The sequence below is a fragment of the Diorhabda carinulata genome, chromosome 1 (assembly GCF_026250575.1).
Source record: "Diorhabda carinulata isolate Delta chromosome 1, icDioCari1.1, whole genome shotgun sequence".
In the NCBI taxonomy this organism is placed as follows: Eukaryota; Metazoa; Arthropoda; class Insecta; order Coleoptera; family Chrysomelidae; genus Diorhabda; species Diorhabda carinulata.
The window spans coordinates 23,705,136-23,721,581 of NC_079460.1; the positions used below are offsets into that span (position 1 = coordinate 23,705,136).

Consider the following 16,446-nt stretch of genomic DNA (forward strand, 5'->3'; position numbering starts at 1 on the left):
TACCATGCCAGGTCTCAAAAACGCAGAAGTCGTTTAAACAAAAAAAAACATATTATATACTTTCAACAATATGTTTATTTTGGTTTTAAGAATATGTTCATATAACACAAATCTTTTGCGGACAACCTGTATATTGGCATTAACGTTTCTAGTTGATGCCATGTCAAACAATTCGAATTCGAAATTAAGTTAATTGGTTGTAGTATCTGATTCAATTTACAATAATTGAAATTACGGGGTTATGTATCGATACAGATTATTTTCTAACGTGACTTGCTATAAGGTATACATTTCATTTGCACTTTTCGAATATTTTATTGTGATCCGCCCCTGAAAATGTGTACGAGACTTTTACATTTTCAATTTTCCTGATCATATTTTCATACTTCCGCGTGTAACGTTTAAACGAAATAGACATCTTAAAAAGTTATGATCCATGCACATATAGGGTAAGCGAAATGACCTCATTTCCAAACAATATATTTTAAACATAAAAAGTTTTATTCACACGCAAACAAGTTAGGGGAAACTTACCCCGCGATACTTGAACATATACCATGATCAAAATATTGGAGGGAACCGCAATAAGAGATTTCTTTATGTATTTCGATAAAAGTATATTTTCTTTTGTACGATTCTTATTTTGAAAAGTGCGCTGTTGCGTATGAGGATGGAAGATAATGAATCAGTAGAAAGTACATGAAAAGGAAAACTCAATAATGGATCCAGCAAACCAACTTGAGCTTCACAACTTCTAAATTTACTATATATATCAAATATACCATAAAACATTAGTTAATCCATTTTGACAATGGAATTTAGTGTTACAATTATAAAAAGGTACGTAAATTTTCTCATGAAAGTGAAGTAATTTAAGCTTTTAGTAGGTTTTTTCTTCTTTCAATTGTTTCCATAGTAGTTTCCTGATGAATCAATTGATGAAATATTGCGTAGCTAACCTGATAAGTCTGTTTTACAAATTTCCTTCTCTATCATACCAATGAGGTCTCTTGCTTGGGTTCAACCCATACTAAAAAAAGGTTCCCAACAACAACCGTCCAATTTCTTTAGTCCCAGCCATTCCCTCTGACATTGAGAAATTCATTAACTAGCAAATCCTGAGTCTGCTAACATCACCAGCGATCATCAATACGACTTTCTCAAACATATATCGACCGGGGATCTTCTGGTCTATGTCACCAACGTATGGAGAATGAAACTATTGAGAATTTAGATCTATTGCATTGGACCAATCGAGAGTTTTTAACAGAGATTAGTTTACCAACTTTCTAAATAATTTAAGATCGCATGGTTTGTCCTAGCACACTGGTGTCGTCATTCAAATCAATATTCACAATAAACTCGGCTAACACACAAATTCGTAGGTATCAATCGCTACAATCAATACCGATCTTTAAAACATCCTGGAATGGAGTGGAAGCAATCTGATTGAGTTCAATGCAGCAAAGACCCAAAGACCAAGAAGGCTAGCACTGCAGCTCGGTATTTGGACCTATCTGGATATAAAATATCAGTATCACCGCCAATTCGCTTGTTGGGTGTTGACGTTGGGAGAAAAATGTCCTGGCATAATTACAGGCCGAATTATCTAAGGCAGCTTCACAAAAACTTCTTTGAGACAAAAACGCTATATCCCCGGCAACATTTTCTAATCATTTACAAGGCCCAAAATCGTCCATCTTTGGAATATTGCTCACATATTTGGAGCTCGGCTCCCAAGCATATCATTAAGATGTTCGGCTTAATACAGAAGAGAGCAGTTCGACTTATAGTCAACCCAGAGTTGACCGGAAACATGGAGAGTTAAAAATATAGCAGAATTTACTCAAGAGTGTAACATGGTCTACCGTCTTGTGTTTACTTTAAAAAAAACATATTTATGGTAGTCAACGAATTCTCATAGATACAAAATCCAAAATAAAGCTGATAAGATATCAATCAACAAATTTCTTTTTTCTTATAGAGTTCTTCACCAAAAATAGTAGAGACAAAGATATTCTATGATGAAATTTTATTTTAGAACCATCTTGAAACTTCTATTTCATCTTTATTGCTTCTGTTTAAGAACAAATACAAACAATGGGTGGATGCGTATATAAGTGTTACGGAAACATAAATTTCGGTGCTTTTTTTTTCTTTCAAAACTTCATCCGAGGATATATTGAAAAATTCTTAGCCTACTATAGAACCAAAGAAAATTTCAATGTTAAAATATTTTATTACTCAACATATTCTCCTCTTATTTGGATAAATTTATCACAGCGAACCTGCAACGTCTCTACACCTTTCAAAAAAAAATGTTTCTTCTTGCTCTGCAAACCAGACCTCCACAGCTTTTATTACCTCCTCGTTACCGACCTTTTAAACTTTTTTCCAGTTGAGGAAAGAGATGATAGTCGGACGGATTCAAATCTGGCGAATAAGGGTAATTTAAACCCGAATTTTTTGCATGGCAATATGAGATTTGTGTGTAGGAGCGTTGTCCTGCAAAAACAAAACACCTTTGGATAGTTTTCCGCATCTTTTCTCTTTAATTTTTCCCATAGAGTGATCAGTAATGTCGAATAATAATCTCCAGTTATTGTTCTACCCTTATCCAAAAAATCAATCATGATTACTCCATGGCAATCCCAAAAAACTGAAGCAAGGACTTTTCCAGCAAATTTTTGGACACGAACCTCTTAGAACTTTACACTGTTTATGCATGGAACTGATCTAGGCTAACTAGATATCAATACATCCTCGTATGTAATGTTAAAAAAATTCATATTACAACAATCACACTTGATGTGCAAAGCAAAAAGTAGCTCTCTAGAAAAAACTCAGAGTACTAAAATCTTGACATGATTTAATACTTCCAAGAAATATTTGTTGCATACCGCTGGCGCTGTAATACAAACATAAGTTATGTATGTTGAAATTTATATAAGCTGTTAACGGCCGATAGTTATTTCAATATTGATTATTACGCCACGTGATAGTTTTAACTCCCGGTTTGGGCGATACCGTGTACGCGGAAATAGCTTTCATTGTTAATAAATTATATTTTTTTTAAAATTCTGGTTTGAAGCAGTCACGCTTTGGCAATTACTGCAACAAGGAAAAGCGTTCTAGTAAATAGCCAACCTAAAAGAATATATTTATTATAACAAAAAGTTCATTGAAACTCTAAATACTCATCAACAAGTAAAGTTCATAAATTTAATTGAGAGAAAAACCAATAATATACGAAGTGGGTCATAAAAAACCATCCATCTTCATATCTGGAATTATTCATTAGAAAACATCCATTTTTATCAGATATTTGTATCGAAAAAATGTGTCTCTTCTTTTGTGGTCCTTCCAAGTTTCGATTTTACGATCGGATTTCAGTAGCAATGGGCGATTCTATGAAAATTCTCGAATGCGTAAATAAATGTTCGAAACAGAAACACGAACGGATTAGTATATGGAAGTGTGTTGCAAAAGAAAGTTTGTTACCGATGCTTTTATTGAATGGAAATCGAATATACATATTGATGCACTTCTGAAGAACTTTACGAATATAGCAAAAAGTTCTTGAATTATTTCTATTTGATGAACTTTTGCCTACGCATTCTCACTTTTTGTATTTCAAAAAAGTGCCAACGTCACAAGAGCTAAAACATAGTATTATAAAGAAATGACTTAAATGGTCTGGTTTGCATGAGAAAAAAGTGATTATTCATCAACTACTTATTACAAGTTTTGTTATGTAAAAAGCGAGCACATGAGGTGCCTGTGGATATTGATCTTAAACAAAGTGTTCTGGAAAGACGTGGCTTGGTAGATGATTCCACAGACTTGCATTTCTTCAAAGTAAGGAATCCCGATGCTCTTGAGCCAGGTCTGTTTGTCGAGTAGGTCTTACAAAAATTGATCTTGGTGGGATTATGTTCAACAGTTTGGAAGAGCATCTGCCGTGGTAGTATCGGTAAAACAAAGTCAGGTCAGAGACCTTTCTTCTGTGTTCTAAGTTGTCCAAGTTACTGGTCAACCGTGGATCGCCTATAAGTCGAATTGCTCTCTTATGAACTTATTGAACATCGCTGGGAAAAGTGTATGGAACTAAAAGGAGCTTACGTTAAAAAATAAATATATTTTTGTGTTTTATTTATTGCGTCACGTTCTTTTGGGACCATCCTTGTACTCTCGATTTATGCCGAACAAAATCTGATAAAAACCAAAATCCAATTATCATGTTTTAGTAAAAATTGAACTAATCTATATTTCTCTTGCGTATTTTCTTGTATCTTTGTTAGTTTTTAGAAGTATAACAATAAAAAAATTCCACTAACGCTGGTTACATCAATAATGAGATCTATATCATAAAAAGGAAACGGGGTTGGAAATTCTTAATTATATCTTGATTCCCAAACTTCAAGTTCCGAGACTGTACTAGGTTCAAATCATTCTCCTTTGAACGGAATCGAAGTTTTAAGTACAATTACTGTACCACTAATTATTTTGATAGAGAATACGACTTTATCTCATTGTATTAAACTTTAATAAAATCGATAGTCATAGAAGAGGAACCATTAGTTAAGCTACTTCGTTCGAAGTAAAATAAACGATTGTTGATGACTGTGTTCTATATATAGTGATTGATAAATCTAATATTCGGAATTCCATTTAAATAGTTATATTCACTGTATATTGAAGCCCGTTCTCAATAATTTCAGTAAAAATTATTTTTTATAAAAAATTCTATGAGTTCTAAATTTATAATAATATTGAAAATTGTTATTGAAAAAAGTTGATCGGTACTAGAAACCACATTGAAATATACATTTGAATTAAATTAAAGAATGGTTACTATATTATGATAACACACATTATATACGACTGATTCAGCACCCAGTGAGACCGCATTCCTAATTTTTGTTTCTAAATGTTACATTAAATGATGAAATATTGAATCTGGCATCTGCCAGCAGTTTGTGGAAATTCTAGGTTTCAATTTTTCATGTGTAGTTGCTTCGCAATCCTTAGAATAAACGTTTCGTTCTAAACTTCGCCAAAAACTTTCAATTGACCTCTTGAGACAAATTAGAGACATTCCGTTACTTAATAAACGGAATATTCAACACTGTAAAAGCTCTCACAACATCCTTTGCATAATGAGCAGTTGCCATATCTGACTAAAGCACGAAATTTCCTTCAGGATGCTCAATATAGATCCAACATACTCCTTTCCATACATTATGGTGAATAGAGTAGATATTTCCTTCTTCACTGCAATTTGGGAGTGTCTAATCTCCGTTTGATATTAAAGGACCTGCAAAAGTGTCTATGACCTATGAGTGTTTGCGTTAACTAGTCAGTTTTTTCATGCTTTCTGTTTTGCCAGACTTCGATAATGGTAATGAGTCGGTGGGTCTATCGGCCATATATTTCGTTGTTCCATTTAACTTGTCAGATTATCTCTAGAGTCAACCTTCGACACTCACTCGTACCTGACTTTTCCCTCTTTTACTTGCAGCTCCATAGGTGCAGATACAGTCCAGTAAGCACTGCATATCTGGATAGCCATCTTCTTCTGTAGTCGTGTCATTTTGTTTCTTAGATAGTATGCTTCGTAAGAAATCTGGATATGGACTACGCTCGAAAGGATTTTCTTTTAAGATGCACTAGAACCACCAATGTTGGAGCTGAAAGAGTTTTCTCTGCCTTTTCTATTGGCTTCTCTACGTGTTTTTTAAAGCTTTAGCCTTTTTGGGAAAACTGATTGTAAAATGATTTTACTTGAAGACTGTATTTTGAATTTTCGAATATTAAAACTTTTTATGTTTTCCGAAATTAATATTAAAAAAGTTTGCCATATGGGTCCAACATACGGGCACCTATTGTAAATCTTTCATTTACTGGAACCATGGTACGTAATTTGATCCATATTGTTCTAATACCCACCTGTAGTAGCTGTTACATTCCTGTTATATCTTGTTTTACTTCTTCACATTAGTTGAATAAAGAAAATGACTCTCTCTCTCTCTGTCTCATTACCTTATAATTTGGAAATTTTCAATAATTTTAGTTTTGAAAACTACATTTTTCCTTGCACCCGAGTTGTGAATTGTTTCAAATAAGAGGTAAATTAAATTAGGAGCAACTTTATAAGTTCCCATGTAGAGACATTAGTACTTAATATGACAATAACATATTTTCTGTCAGAGGTGTAATATATTTCAATATTGTCAAACTGTTTATAAATCAAACAAATTATTTGCTACAAAATGACTCTTTCTGAAATTCATTCACACGGATGGTGGCTGCTAGAATTGAAAAGACTAATTTCCACACGTAATTTCAAATTCAATAATGGAGTTTTTTATTAAAACAATAAAAATATACTACAAACATCACAAAAAATTTCAATTAAAACAGTTCAATGACAGTTGGATGATATTAGAGTTGATTTTCAATACAGAGATCTGATTTTTTTGTAATCATTACCTTGATTGTTCGTATTTCAAAATAATAACGTGTTTATTCTAAAACATCATATGTTTCAATTATTATTTCGAAAAAACTAAAGTCAAACAGTTTCGCATTTAGATCCAGTATGAGTTACCTCGAAGTAACAACTATAAGTGGACTGAAGTTTGAACATGCATGATATCCAGCACCTTTATTAAATAAATATAGTAGATTCCAACTTGTGCGATAGTTGTAATGTGTTGTATAAGCGACGGAAAACATTTTTTTAATGCGTCATAGAGGAGAAATGTGTGAAAGCCTAATAAAAATCGACGTGTCTTAACTCAATTCAACTCCATGAGCTTACTGGTATTAAATAAGGCGATTGTCTTCAAAATTCTATTAAAATTCATTAGAAGTTAAAACTTTAATCTAGTTTCGTCCAGTTTCATCTCCTCTGTTACTTAACCAAAGAGACCTGTTCCTACTTGCTGGTGTACCTTGCTTTTAAGTTTGCACCCTGAAAGACCCCTGGGTGTGACATATAGCCTTAACTCATCCAAAGCAATAGTGACAACAGGTGATACCTTTAGCAAATGGTCAAAAAAATTTTGTTCTAATTATAAGACCTTTTTGTGCTGTATTGATTTTAGGTATCTGTTGATATTAAATGTGAAGTAACAGGTAAAAATTTTACGTTGAAATTGAGTTGTTTCGCTATGTGTTCTTTCAATCCCATATATATCGTGAAACTTATTGTACGAGGATGAGGATGTTCCAAGAAGTACCTAGTTTGACCTAGAGATGGCGGTAGTTGATTATATAGCAGTACAGAATCTATACAGCATATGTTTCAAGTTTGAAGACGCCACGTTGTTTAATTGGCAGCCATCAGCAGTGAACTTTTTCAGTAAGTTTGTAAACATGGAAAAATTGGTTTTCGTTATATAATACAATACTTTTATTTTAAAGGCATTAGCCCAAGCAATATAAAAGCTGAATTAGATTCTATTCTGGGTATGACTCTTGGGTAGCAGAGTTTAACGCGGTCGTACGACCTGTGAAGACCAGCATCGCAGTGGTCGATCAAATGAGTTGCCGCGTTTACTTACTATGAAACAATAACAGCGTCGTAAAGATGTTTGAATCTAGTGTCTCATAGAAATTAATCCGAATTTTTGAGTCGTTTCATAATCATAGCTGAATCGTGTATCCATCACTTCAAAACCCTTCAAAAGAACAATCAAAACAATGGATTGAAAAGGGAGAACCGGCTCCAAAGAAGGTAGACACCGTTTCATCTGCAAGCAAGGTCATGGCGTCGGCTTTTACGATGCGCGTGGGATAATTCAATTGATTATCTTGAAAAAAGAAAAACTATCAACGGCAAGTATTATACGAACTTTTTCCAACGTTTGAGCGAAGAAATCAAGCGAAAACGACCGCATTTGGCTAAGAAGAAAGTGTTGCTTCATCAAAACAATGCACCAACCCACACAGCCGTTATTGCAATGGCAAAAATTGATGAATTAAAGTTTGAATTGCTATCTCATTCACCCTATTCGCCAGATTTAGTCACCACGCATTATTTTCTGTTTCCAGATTTAAAAAAATCGGTGGTCGAAGTTTTTCCAATAATGAAGAGGTGATGTTAGCAGTTAATGCCTATTTTGGGACATTACATCGAATATTAAATATTTTTTTTTGTTGAGCCTGGTACTTCTGGGACCATCCTCGTAAAGAACATACTTCTAATTTTTGGGAACTGATGTTCTGTAGTATATGACCAAGGATTAATTTAAAACTTTCATGCTTTGAGATTTTCTCATCATTTTGAAAAAATATTTGTTCAAATATTAAACAAGCAATAAAAACTGTTCGCAACCCGTCGTAAACCCACGATTCTTTACCACGTAGTTGTTTTTTTTTCCTTTTTCAATATTTATAAATTGAGTTAAGAAAGTTCTGAGGTTTCAGGTAATATCAGAAACCGCAAAACAGAATTCTTTTTAAGCATTTGATATCCAAGAAAAAAGGTTTTGCTTTATATTCTAGTATTCCAGAATCTGAAGATACTTTAATACACTACCCTTTTCGAGAACATTCTATCATTCCAATCCAATCCATAAGCGTAACTATGGTTATAACTAAAGAAACGTATGTAACAAAAAAATGTAACACAATATTCCCGTATTCTCGTATGTTTCTTTAACATATTTGTTAAGCAATTCAAGGCATCAGATAACGTAGGAGACTCCTATTTGCTATTATAAAAATAAAAACTCAAAATTGAATTATTTTTTATGCTCAATTCGACTATGCATTTCTTTTGAAAAACCATCTCTTACAACAATATACATAAGCAGCTGAAATTAAACATTTTACTTGCAGATAAGCAGTCAACATTAAAAAAAAAATTATTCCGATTCAGTCGCCAGCAAACATTAGGTAAAATTAAATACAGGGTGTTCCGGAATTTGATGCAAAAAATTCTGGAGTAATTCGATTACCTAAGAACATTGCTGTGACATGAAAAATTTCTCAAACGACCCCTCGTTTTTGAGTTACTGGCCTTCAAATTTTCGAAATCAGAACTCATATTTGAGTATATTTTTTAAATTATTCATTATGCATATTTAATGGATAATCACGTATGTCCATGTATTCTGTTTGACAGGGGTGGTTCATGCTCAATGGTTAACAATCCGTAACTTTTACTGGGACCACCTGAACATTCTAAAGATAGCAAAAATGAATGAAGAAGTTTTATTAAAAATATATCGACTTATTCATTTGTATCTGAAATCTTTAATTGTGTACAATGTATTCTAATGAGGAAAGGAACCATAAAACGGAACACGATGAAATGACCAGATAAAGCAAACTCCTTTGACTGGAAGGCGATAAGGATGAGACAAGAAGGAGAAGTTATGTATTTTGAATATCTTTAGTAGGTGATAGCAAAAATTTCATAATAGATCAAATTTTTAGCGCAAAGTTTATTATAAACTCAGCATTTTTGAGCCCAAAATAATTCTATAACAAGTAATGAGTGCAATGACGATATGCACTCAGTTCGATTATCGAATATCGCGTAGTTTTCCTAACTTCTCGTTAAAGATATATCAAAAGACTCATAAAAAATTTTCAAGCAAATTTTAACTCAATTTTAACTCTAATTACGTGAAGTACAATTGATGACTGGATAGAGCGAGGCAAAACTTCCATCACTTGAAATAAACTGACTAATGAGGCCTTTTGAACAAACTAAATGACAGATGACACTCAAACTCTGCGTGAGGTAGGCAGGTATACCAACTAAGCAACGAAATAATATCCAGAGTTTTTTAAATAAGCAGTTTCAGGGGATTAAGGCACAAAGGAATTAATGGAGGTGATTCCGAATTTTTTTCAGTTTTCAGAAAGTAATTAACTTGCTGATATTTCTGTTTTGATTTGACAGTTGCATTCGTAATTTCATATCTCATATGAATGAGAATGAAATTTTTCTTGCGCGTCTTCGGTTCGAATTCTATTTATATTATACTTTTTGAAAATTTGGAACTCGTCAAATTTCACTCAATGCTTTTTTTAGAATACTGTATATAATTCATTAGCAAAAAAGGTACTTTGAAGAGAATGTTTAGTTTGACATTCATCTTTCTCTCAAGGAGAAAAAATAATTGCTCTGCCAAAAATTTGGTTCAGAGAATAATATAATAATAAAATATAATTTGAAAAAATACCATCTTGGTTTATTGAATCCATATTCTTTTCATGAAGGATTGATAAAGATATCAACAAATTATTAACTCAATGTGGATTATAGCCATTGAAATATTGTTTACAAAATAAGGAAAATAAAAGTAGAAATCTTTCTGTTTCTAAAACAACAAACAGAAGTGTGTTCGTTAGGAAATTTATGATTTTACTATATAAATTTTCATATATATCAACTGCAAACCTAGATTTTCAATAAATTGGGTAGAAAAAATATTAACGTGTTTCAATTAAACCACTGTCTTTCCAAATAAATGTGAGTTCTTTTATTTTTCATGAATCAATATAGGGGAAATGTGCGTCTAAATAACTGTTTAGATTTGTTACAAATATATGGGATGCAATTTTTCATTATATTATTATATTTAATTGGAACTTCGCAATTTTGTAAAATCAGGAGAAATTTTCAGCAATTTTTCATTGATACAAACTAAGTCATGAGACATCAAGAATTTAAATTTTAGATTTCTTTCTGTTTTTGCACGAAATCACAAAAAAAACAGTTGCATTTTAAGCACAAACTAAATGAAAAAATATATGTTTTTGTACTGTTATTAAATAATGGAATGCATAATTAACATAACTAATGTAATACACTTAAATATAAATGGATTCTTCACTATTTCACAATCTTGAGTATCGCAAATAGGGATCATTTTTCCTTAAATACCTAATTTTAAAAATGAGGGAATAACCCTTCCAATCCTGAGGATCTGCTCAAATTTCCCAATTTATTTCAGTGAAAGGATACACCCACAATGTAATAGTCTCGTCAGGTTATCGAATAGGAAATTTGAACTTGTGATCAGTAATAGTGGAAATGTGTGAATGAGGGACCCTAGAAAAAGGTTTTATGGGTATAAAACCATAAAAATTTCGAACAGCTATATTTGAAACCGAAATTATCTATAATTATTTCAAATAGACAAAATTAATTTGAATTTCTAATTAATGTTATCGAAATATGTTTTATACAATTAATAAATTTAGTGTGTTTAGTTCACATGAATTTTTCTATCAGGATTTTAATGATAAATAAACGTTTTTTGGATACAATTATGAGCGAAAAATATTTCCGATTGGACTATGTATATAGTTTCAGTTTTTCTGCAATTCCTTTCCTGGAGAAATAATTCATATTTCATTTCAAATGAATAACAAACTAGCATGCTTCAAAAGTAGAACAATAATATATCCGCAACGTGTCTCAAAATATTTCTCACGTTGCTGAATATTCCTCGCATTATATAGTTCATTCATTCTCGAAACTTAGTGATGGAAAAAGTTGAAATTCAAAATTTGCATGATCGCAATAAAAACTTAATAATTTGAAAACTTTTCATATGCGTGAAAGGGTTTCTAAAGTACAAATTCCAAGTTATCCCGAGAAACTGAATTTAGTACTCATATTGCTAAAAGCATTGTCTTTGCCGTTGAAACAATGAATATTAGTATGTGTAAAAGGAGAGAAAGCTCAACAACATTTGTCTCTACTGATCAAAACTTATAATTTCCATCGAAGCGTTTTGATTCCAACGAAAGTAGACATTTTGTAGATGTAGTGCAGCATTTTCAACAGGTGGATCCAGTTCCATTTGATTCTACGCTCGTTATCACTTTGAATTTACGAAAAACTGTGAGTCTCTGCAACACTAGCTATCGACATTTGTCCTCAATAAGGAAGCAATTCTAGACGCGGAACAAGGAAGATAAATAAATGTGGTAGTGAGCATTATTGTCACGTCGTGTGGAAACCGTCGTCATAAAGAGAACAGACCAGGCTACGGAAGAAAAAAAAATCTGAAAACAAGGATGATGTAATCGATTTTAGACATTTGTGGTAATCATTCTTCAAACATTGAAACAGGAAATTCTTTTATCTCATGAAGACAGTATTCTAGTAAAAATGTTTTTTCGTGTTTCAAAAGTAGGTGAAAATATTTTATTAGTGATTGAATATTGTGTTCATTCAAATTTCCTTATTTTTGCTATTTTCCTGATTATTTAAGGTCCTTGTTAAATTTTGCAGAATACGTGAAATCATTTTTAACATATATCAAGAGTTTCTAGTTTTTCTCAGTTTATGGGAAATATAGATACTCTACATCTAATAATTTCGAAATATGAAAAGTTCCGTAGAATACTTCATTCTTATTTTTTTGAGAGAAAATATTTTATAACAAACATACAACCAAATTGAAACTAAGGATCAATCTATGCTTTCGAATACTATGTAAATATGTGCCACTATATTATAAAAATGAAATGGGAATGAATTTTCACTTTGAACGAAAATGATTATTTTTCATAATAAGGGAAATTATTCCAAATTCGTTTAAAGGATATCTTTAAATAGTGAGCGAGGGCATGGGAATGATGTTGATTTAACTAAAAATAATCTCCATTATTAGCGATCGAAGATTCGACATTTCTTTGTTATGGGGTGGTGCGGAATTAGCCACATGTTGAATATGTTGTCAGAAAGAGGGAGAGAGAGAGAGGGAAAGAGATGTGAGGCGACATACCTGCTTTGTTGGTAGTAGCACTATGATTGATGGTCAGCTTACCAGCGACCTCGAGCTTGCTAGGAACAGGCAAAAGACCCGGAGTAGACATGGGAGCAGCGGTCATCGCTGGGGCCGGCATCATCAAAGTTGACATAGTCAACATATTAATTATGTTTTTTAAACTTTTCGTTAAAAAACAACCAACGTCACATGAATATCAGCCCCAAGATGATGTGAAAAAGTTCGAAGAAAGTTTTTCCGCGATGCCGCGTATTTGATAGATAATTAAAGGCGGCGGTGGAACACTACCCGCGTGGCCCGTAACTCGAAGACTGCAGAAAGCGCGTTTGTTTCATGCCGTCGTCGGTTGGGGGAGGCAGAGGTAAGGGGCGAAGGCGGAACGTTACAGTGGCCGATCGGCGGTAGACTCGAACTGCGGCAAATGCTGGCTTCGGCGCTCTTCTACGCGCCACTTGTCTGCTCTAGCTTAATGGCGTGCGCGTCGTTATTGCATTAATTGCTTTGCGAAGGATAGAGGCAGCTACCTTTCTACCTACCTATCGTGTCATGGTACTGTGTACTACACCACTTCCTCATGATCCTAGACTGCCTCTATCGTTTACTAACAAACTAACCTACATTGAAAATAGGATATCATCCTGCGTTCTCATTCCTTTGTTCTCTGCATCAAACTTTCAAAACAATGCGTATACCCACTACACTGATAAAAATTCACCAACTATAAATTACTTCAACCTATTTCCAAACTTTGTAAGAAATAGCATTCAATTTGAGTTAGATATTAAACAAAAAGCTGGCAATTTTCTTTTTTTCGCGATTTTTTCATTCCTTCAAAAAATTTAAGAATAATACAAGAATCTGTTAATGGAACACAACATTTTCATATAATTTTCTTTTTCGATTTAGTCTGTTTTCCAAATTATTTCATATTAAACTCATTCATCACAATATTTTTAACGAATTTTCCACAATAATCTCTCGATGCTGGAAAGTGCTAGTTCAACCTTTGGAGAAAAATAATCTATATAAGGGGGTGATAGAGAAATAGGTTTTTTTTGTTTCAAGTTTTCAACGAATCTGTCTCAAACCCTTAGGTATATTGTGTTAAAATTGGAATCGATTGGAATTGATCTAAGTAGAATCAATTTAAAATAAATAGTGGACTAAATAATCTTTCGTTTCAAATTTATACAATACCAGAGGTACTGTCTTTCCAATTTAACGAATATTATATAATTTTTTATATAATGTATTACAAATAGAAAAGTTATACTAAACGGTGCATTTATTGATTACGAGAATATTTTCATAGTATTTTCATTCCATTTCGATTGAATATGCGATTCTATACACAGAAACATATTTCATCCGTCCACAGTAAACTTCCGTCATTTTATTGGCGTAATATTTATCAGACAAATTGATGGAATGTTCAGTTCATTATTATTATTGAATGCAAATTATATGAACGTTCCAACATACACATACATATTTATTATACAATGTGTCGTCGGAAAGGTGAAACGACTTTTTTGAGCATAAGTTTTGTTTGACGAAAATAATAATAAAATTTACCTAAAAACCATTTTTTTCACAATGTGACCGATACTACAGAAAGTTATTGAAATAATTTGTTAAAAATCATCATTTAGGCTCATATACCACGTGTTCAAATCAGTTGTTAACTCTAATTTTCAATTTTTATTATATTGGAAAATTTTATAAAAGTAATTAGAGCACTTCAAAATAAATGTAAGGCTTTCCTAATCCTCCTTCTACAAATTTGCGTCTTTCAATACACATTCGAATTTATTCTTGATAAAGTGTCTTACCCACATAAAAAATTCATTTCAGTTTTTTCCAAATTCTGCCTTCTAGTTTTAAGTACGTAATAGAGATTGCCTCCTCTCCAATATCCACAGTTTTGGGAAGACAAATAACGTTTTGTAGAGAAAGAATTAGCTTCAGAAGAAATTATTAATTCAAACAGAGCTGCAATCGCATTGCTTCATGACTATTTGTGACACATTTTCACTTTATGCGGATAAATTCTCTGTTAATCTGTTTTATTATGTTTGTAACTTTGCTTTCGATTTCAAAGTCACGTTTTGGTATCTGCAACTTCAATTTAGAGCAACCGAAGTTCCTGCAACATTTTCATCATAAGCTTTTGTATCTTTATTTTTATAATGCATGGTTCCTGTAGTAAGAAATCTCTTGATCCAATATCGAGTTGTACTTTTTTCAATGCAGTATTTGAATACCTCCCAGTAAACAAAGCAATAACCATATTTTTTATGGATGATTCCATATTTCATAATTCAAAATACCATAAACTTTTTCCTCTAATGTATTGTATTTAAAATAATTTGAGTTTAATAAAATGGTGTTCAATAGTTTTAGATGACATTCTTTGTTACAAATATTGATTTTTTATTTGTTCACTGAACTTTAAATAAAGATAGTTGAAGAATAATTGCGAGGTTTGATATACGGATAAGTCTAAACAACTTGGCACATAAAAGACAATTTACTGTGAAGAAAAATATTTTTCCAGACTAAAATTCTATAATCATATTCTTAAATTGAGAAAGTGGACTTTGTTTTGAGATTATATTTATAACAAAATTAATGTTTTTGGATAAAATCGAACGTGGAGTTGACTTTGAACACGTAAATAGAAAGTAAACACTTTCTATTTTTGGTAATGGGTAGTTCAAGAGAGGGAGTGCTGGACTGTTCCGAAGAAATCTCGCAAGATCGCATTTGCGAGTCATAAAAAATGACGATTGGGCATGAGGCTTGATCCGTTTCACGTTCTTCGGAGTAAATTTAATCCAATATTATAGGATCTCATTGGAGAATTTACTAACTAAATAGTAATACCTTCAGTTCGGATTACAGACTTAACTTAATAATGGCGACAATAATAAATGATTATTATAAAATTCTAGATATTCTTGAGTAATTTACATAAGTGAATTAAATTGAAATTAGAGATACAGATCTTACTTCATTCTGTGTAGTATTTACGAGTATCCGATTCTCTATCATTTTTTAAGACGTCACATCGTTTGATGAAGACTCTAGCTTCCTCAGAATGTGACCTATTAATGCTCTTCTTTCTTTTATGTATACTCTCTCACATTTTCTTTCCCTTAGCGGGTTCTTTTCAACAAATCGTCAGCATCTGTCAATAGTAACACAATACACACAATTTTTTTCTTGTATTTAATAGAGATCTAACTTAATTTGCTTTATAAAAAACAATACTCAAATTCAATTATGTATACAGAATTAGATTCAGAATATATTGAACGTGATCGGTTGAAAACTGTCTATTTCATTGATTTATTTACACGCTAAAAAAGTATATGAACGAGATATTGATCAATTCATTGATTATATTAATTGATTGGAAAGATTCGAAGATTTCATTCTTGGTTTTATTGTCCTTAGTACAAAATTACGAATGGTGTGGGTTGAGGCCTTAAAATAAGATTGTCAAGAGCCTTTTAAATTGTCAATGTTTCGATCATTCATTTGACCATTACAAAAGCTTCGACATTTGAAAAGCTCTTAGACAGTTTCATTTCAGCCTACAATACAATTCGTAATCAGGATATAATTTTTTCGAAGCTGGCATGACGTAATTTGTTATTGTTAAGGGACCAGATGCATA

General features: G+C 32.3%; 1 protein-coding gene across 2 annotated transcripts in view; it reads right to left on the reverse strand.

Annotated features, from left to right (window-relative positions):
• LOC130896139 (cytotoxic granule associated RNA binding protein TIA1) overlaps window positions 1-16,446 on the reverse strand; it is a 385,008-nt gene that overhangs the window by 137,025 nt on the left and 231,537 nt on the right. The window contains exon 1 of one of the 2 annotated variants that reach the window (XM_057803965.1): window positions 12,762-13,077. The exons of the other annotated variant lie outside the window; for it this stretch is intronic. Within the exon in view, the coding sequence (XP_057659948.1) occupies window positions 12,762-12,906 (145 nt within the window). The 5' untranslated portion in view covers window positions 12,907-13,077. Of the gene's footprint in view, window positions 1-12,761; window positions 13,078-16,446 lie in introns of those variants that run through there. 2 annotated transcript variants of the gene reach the window in all.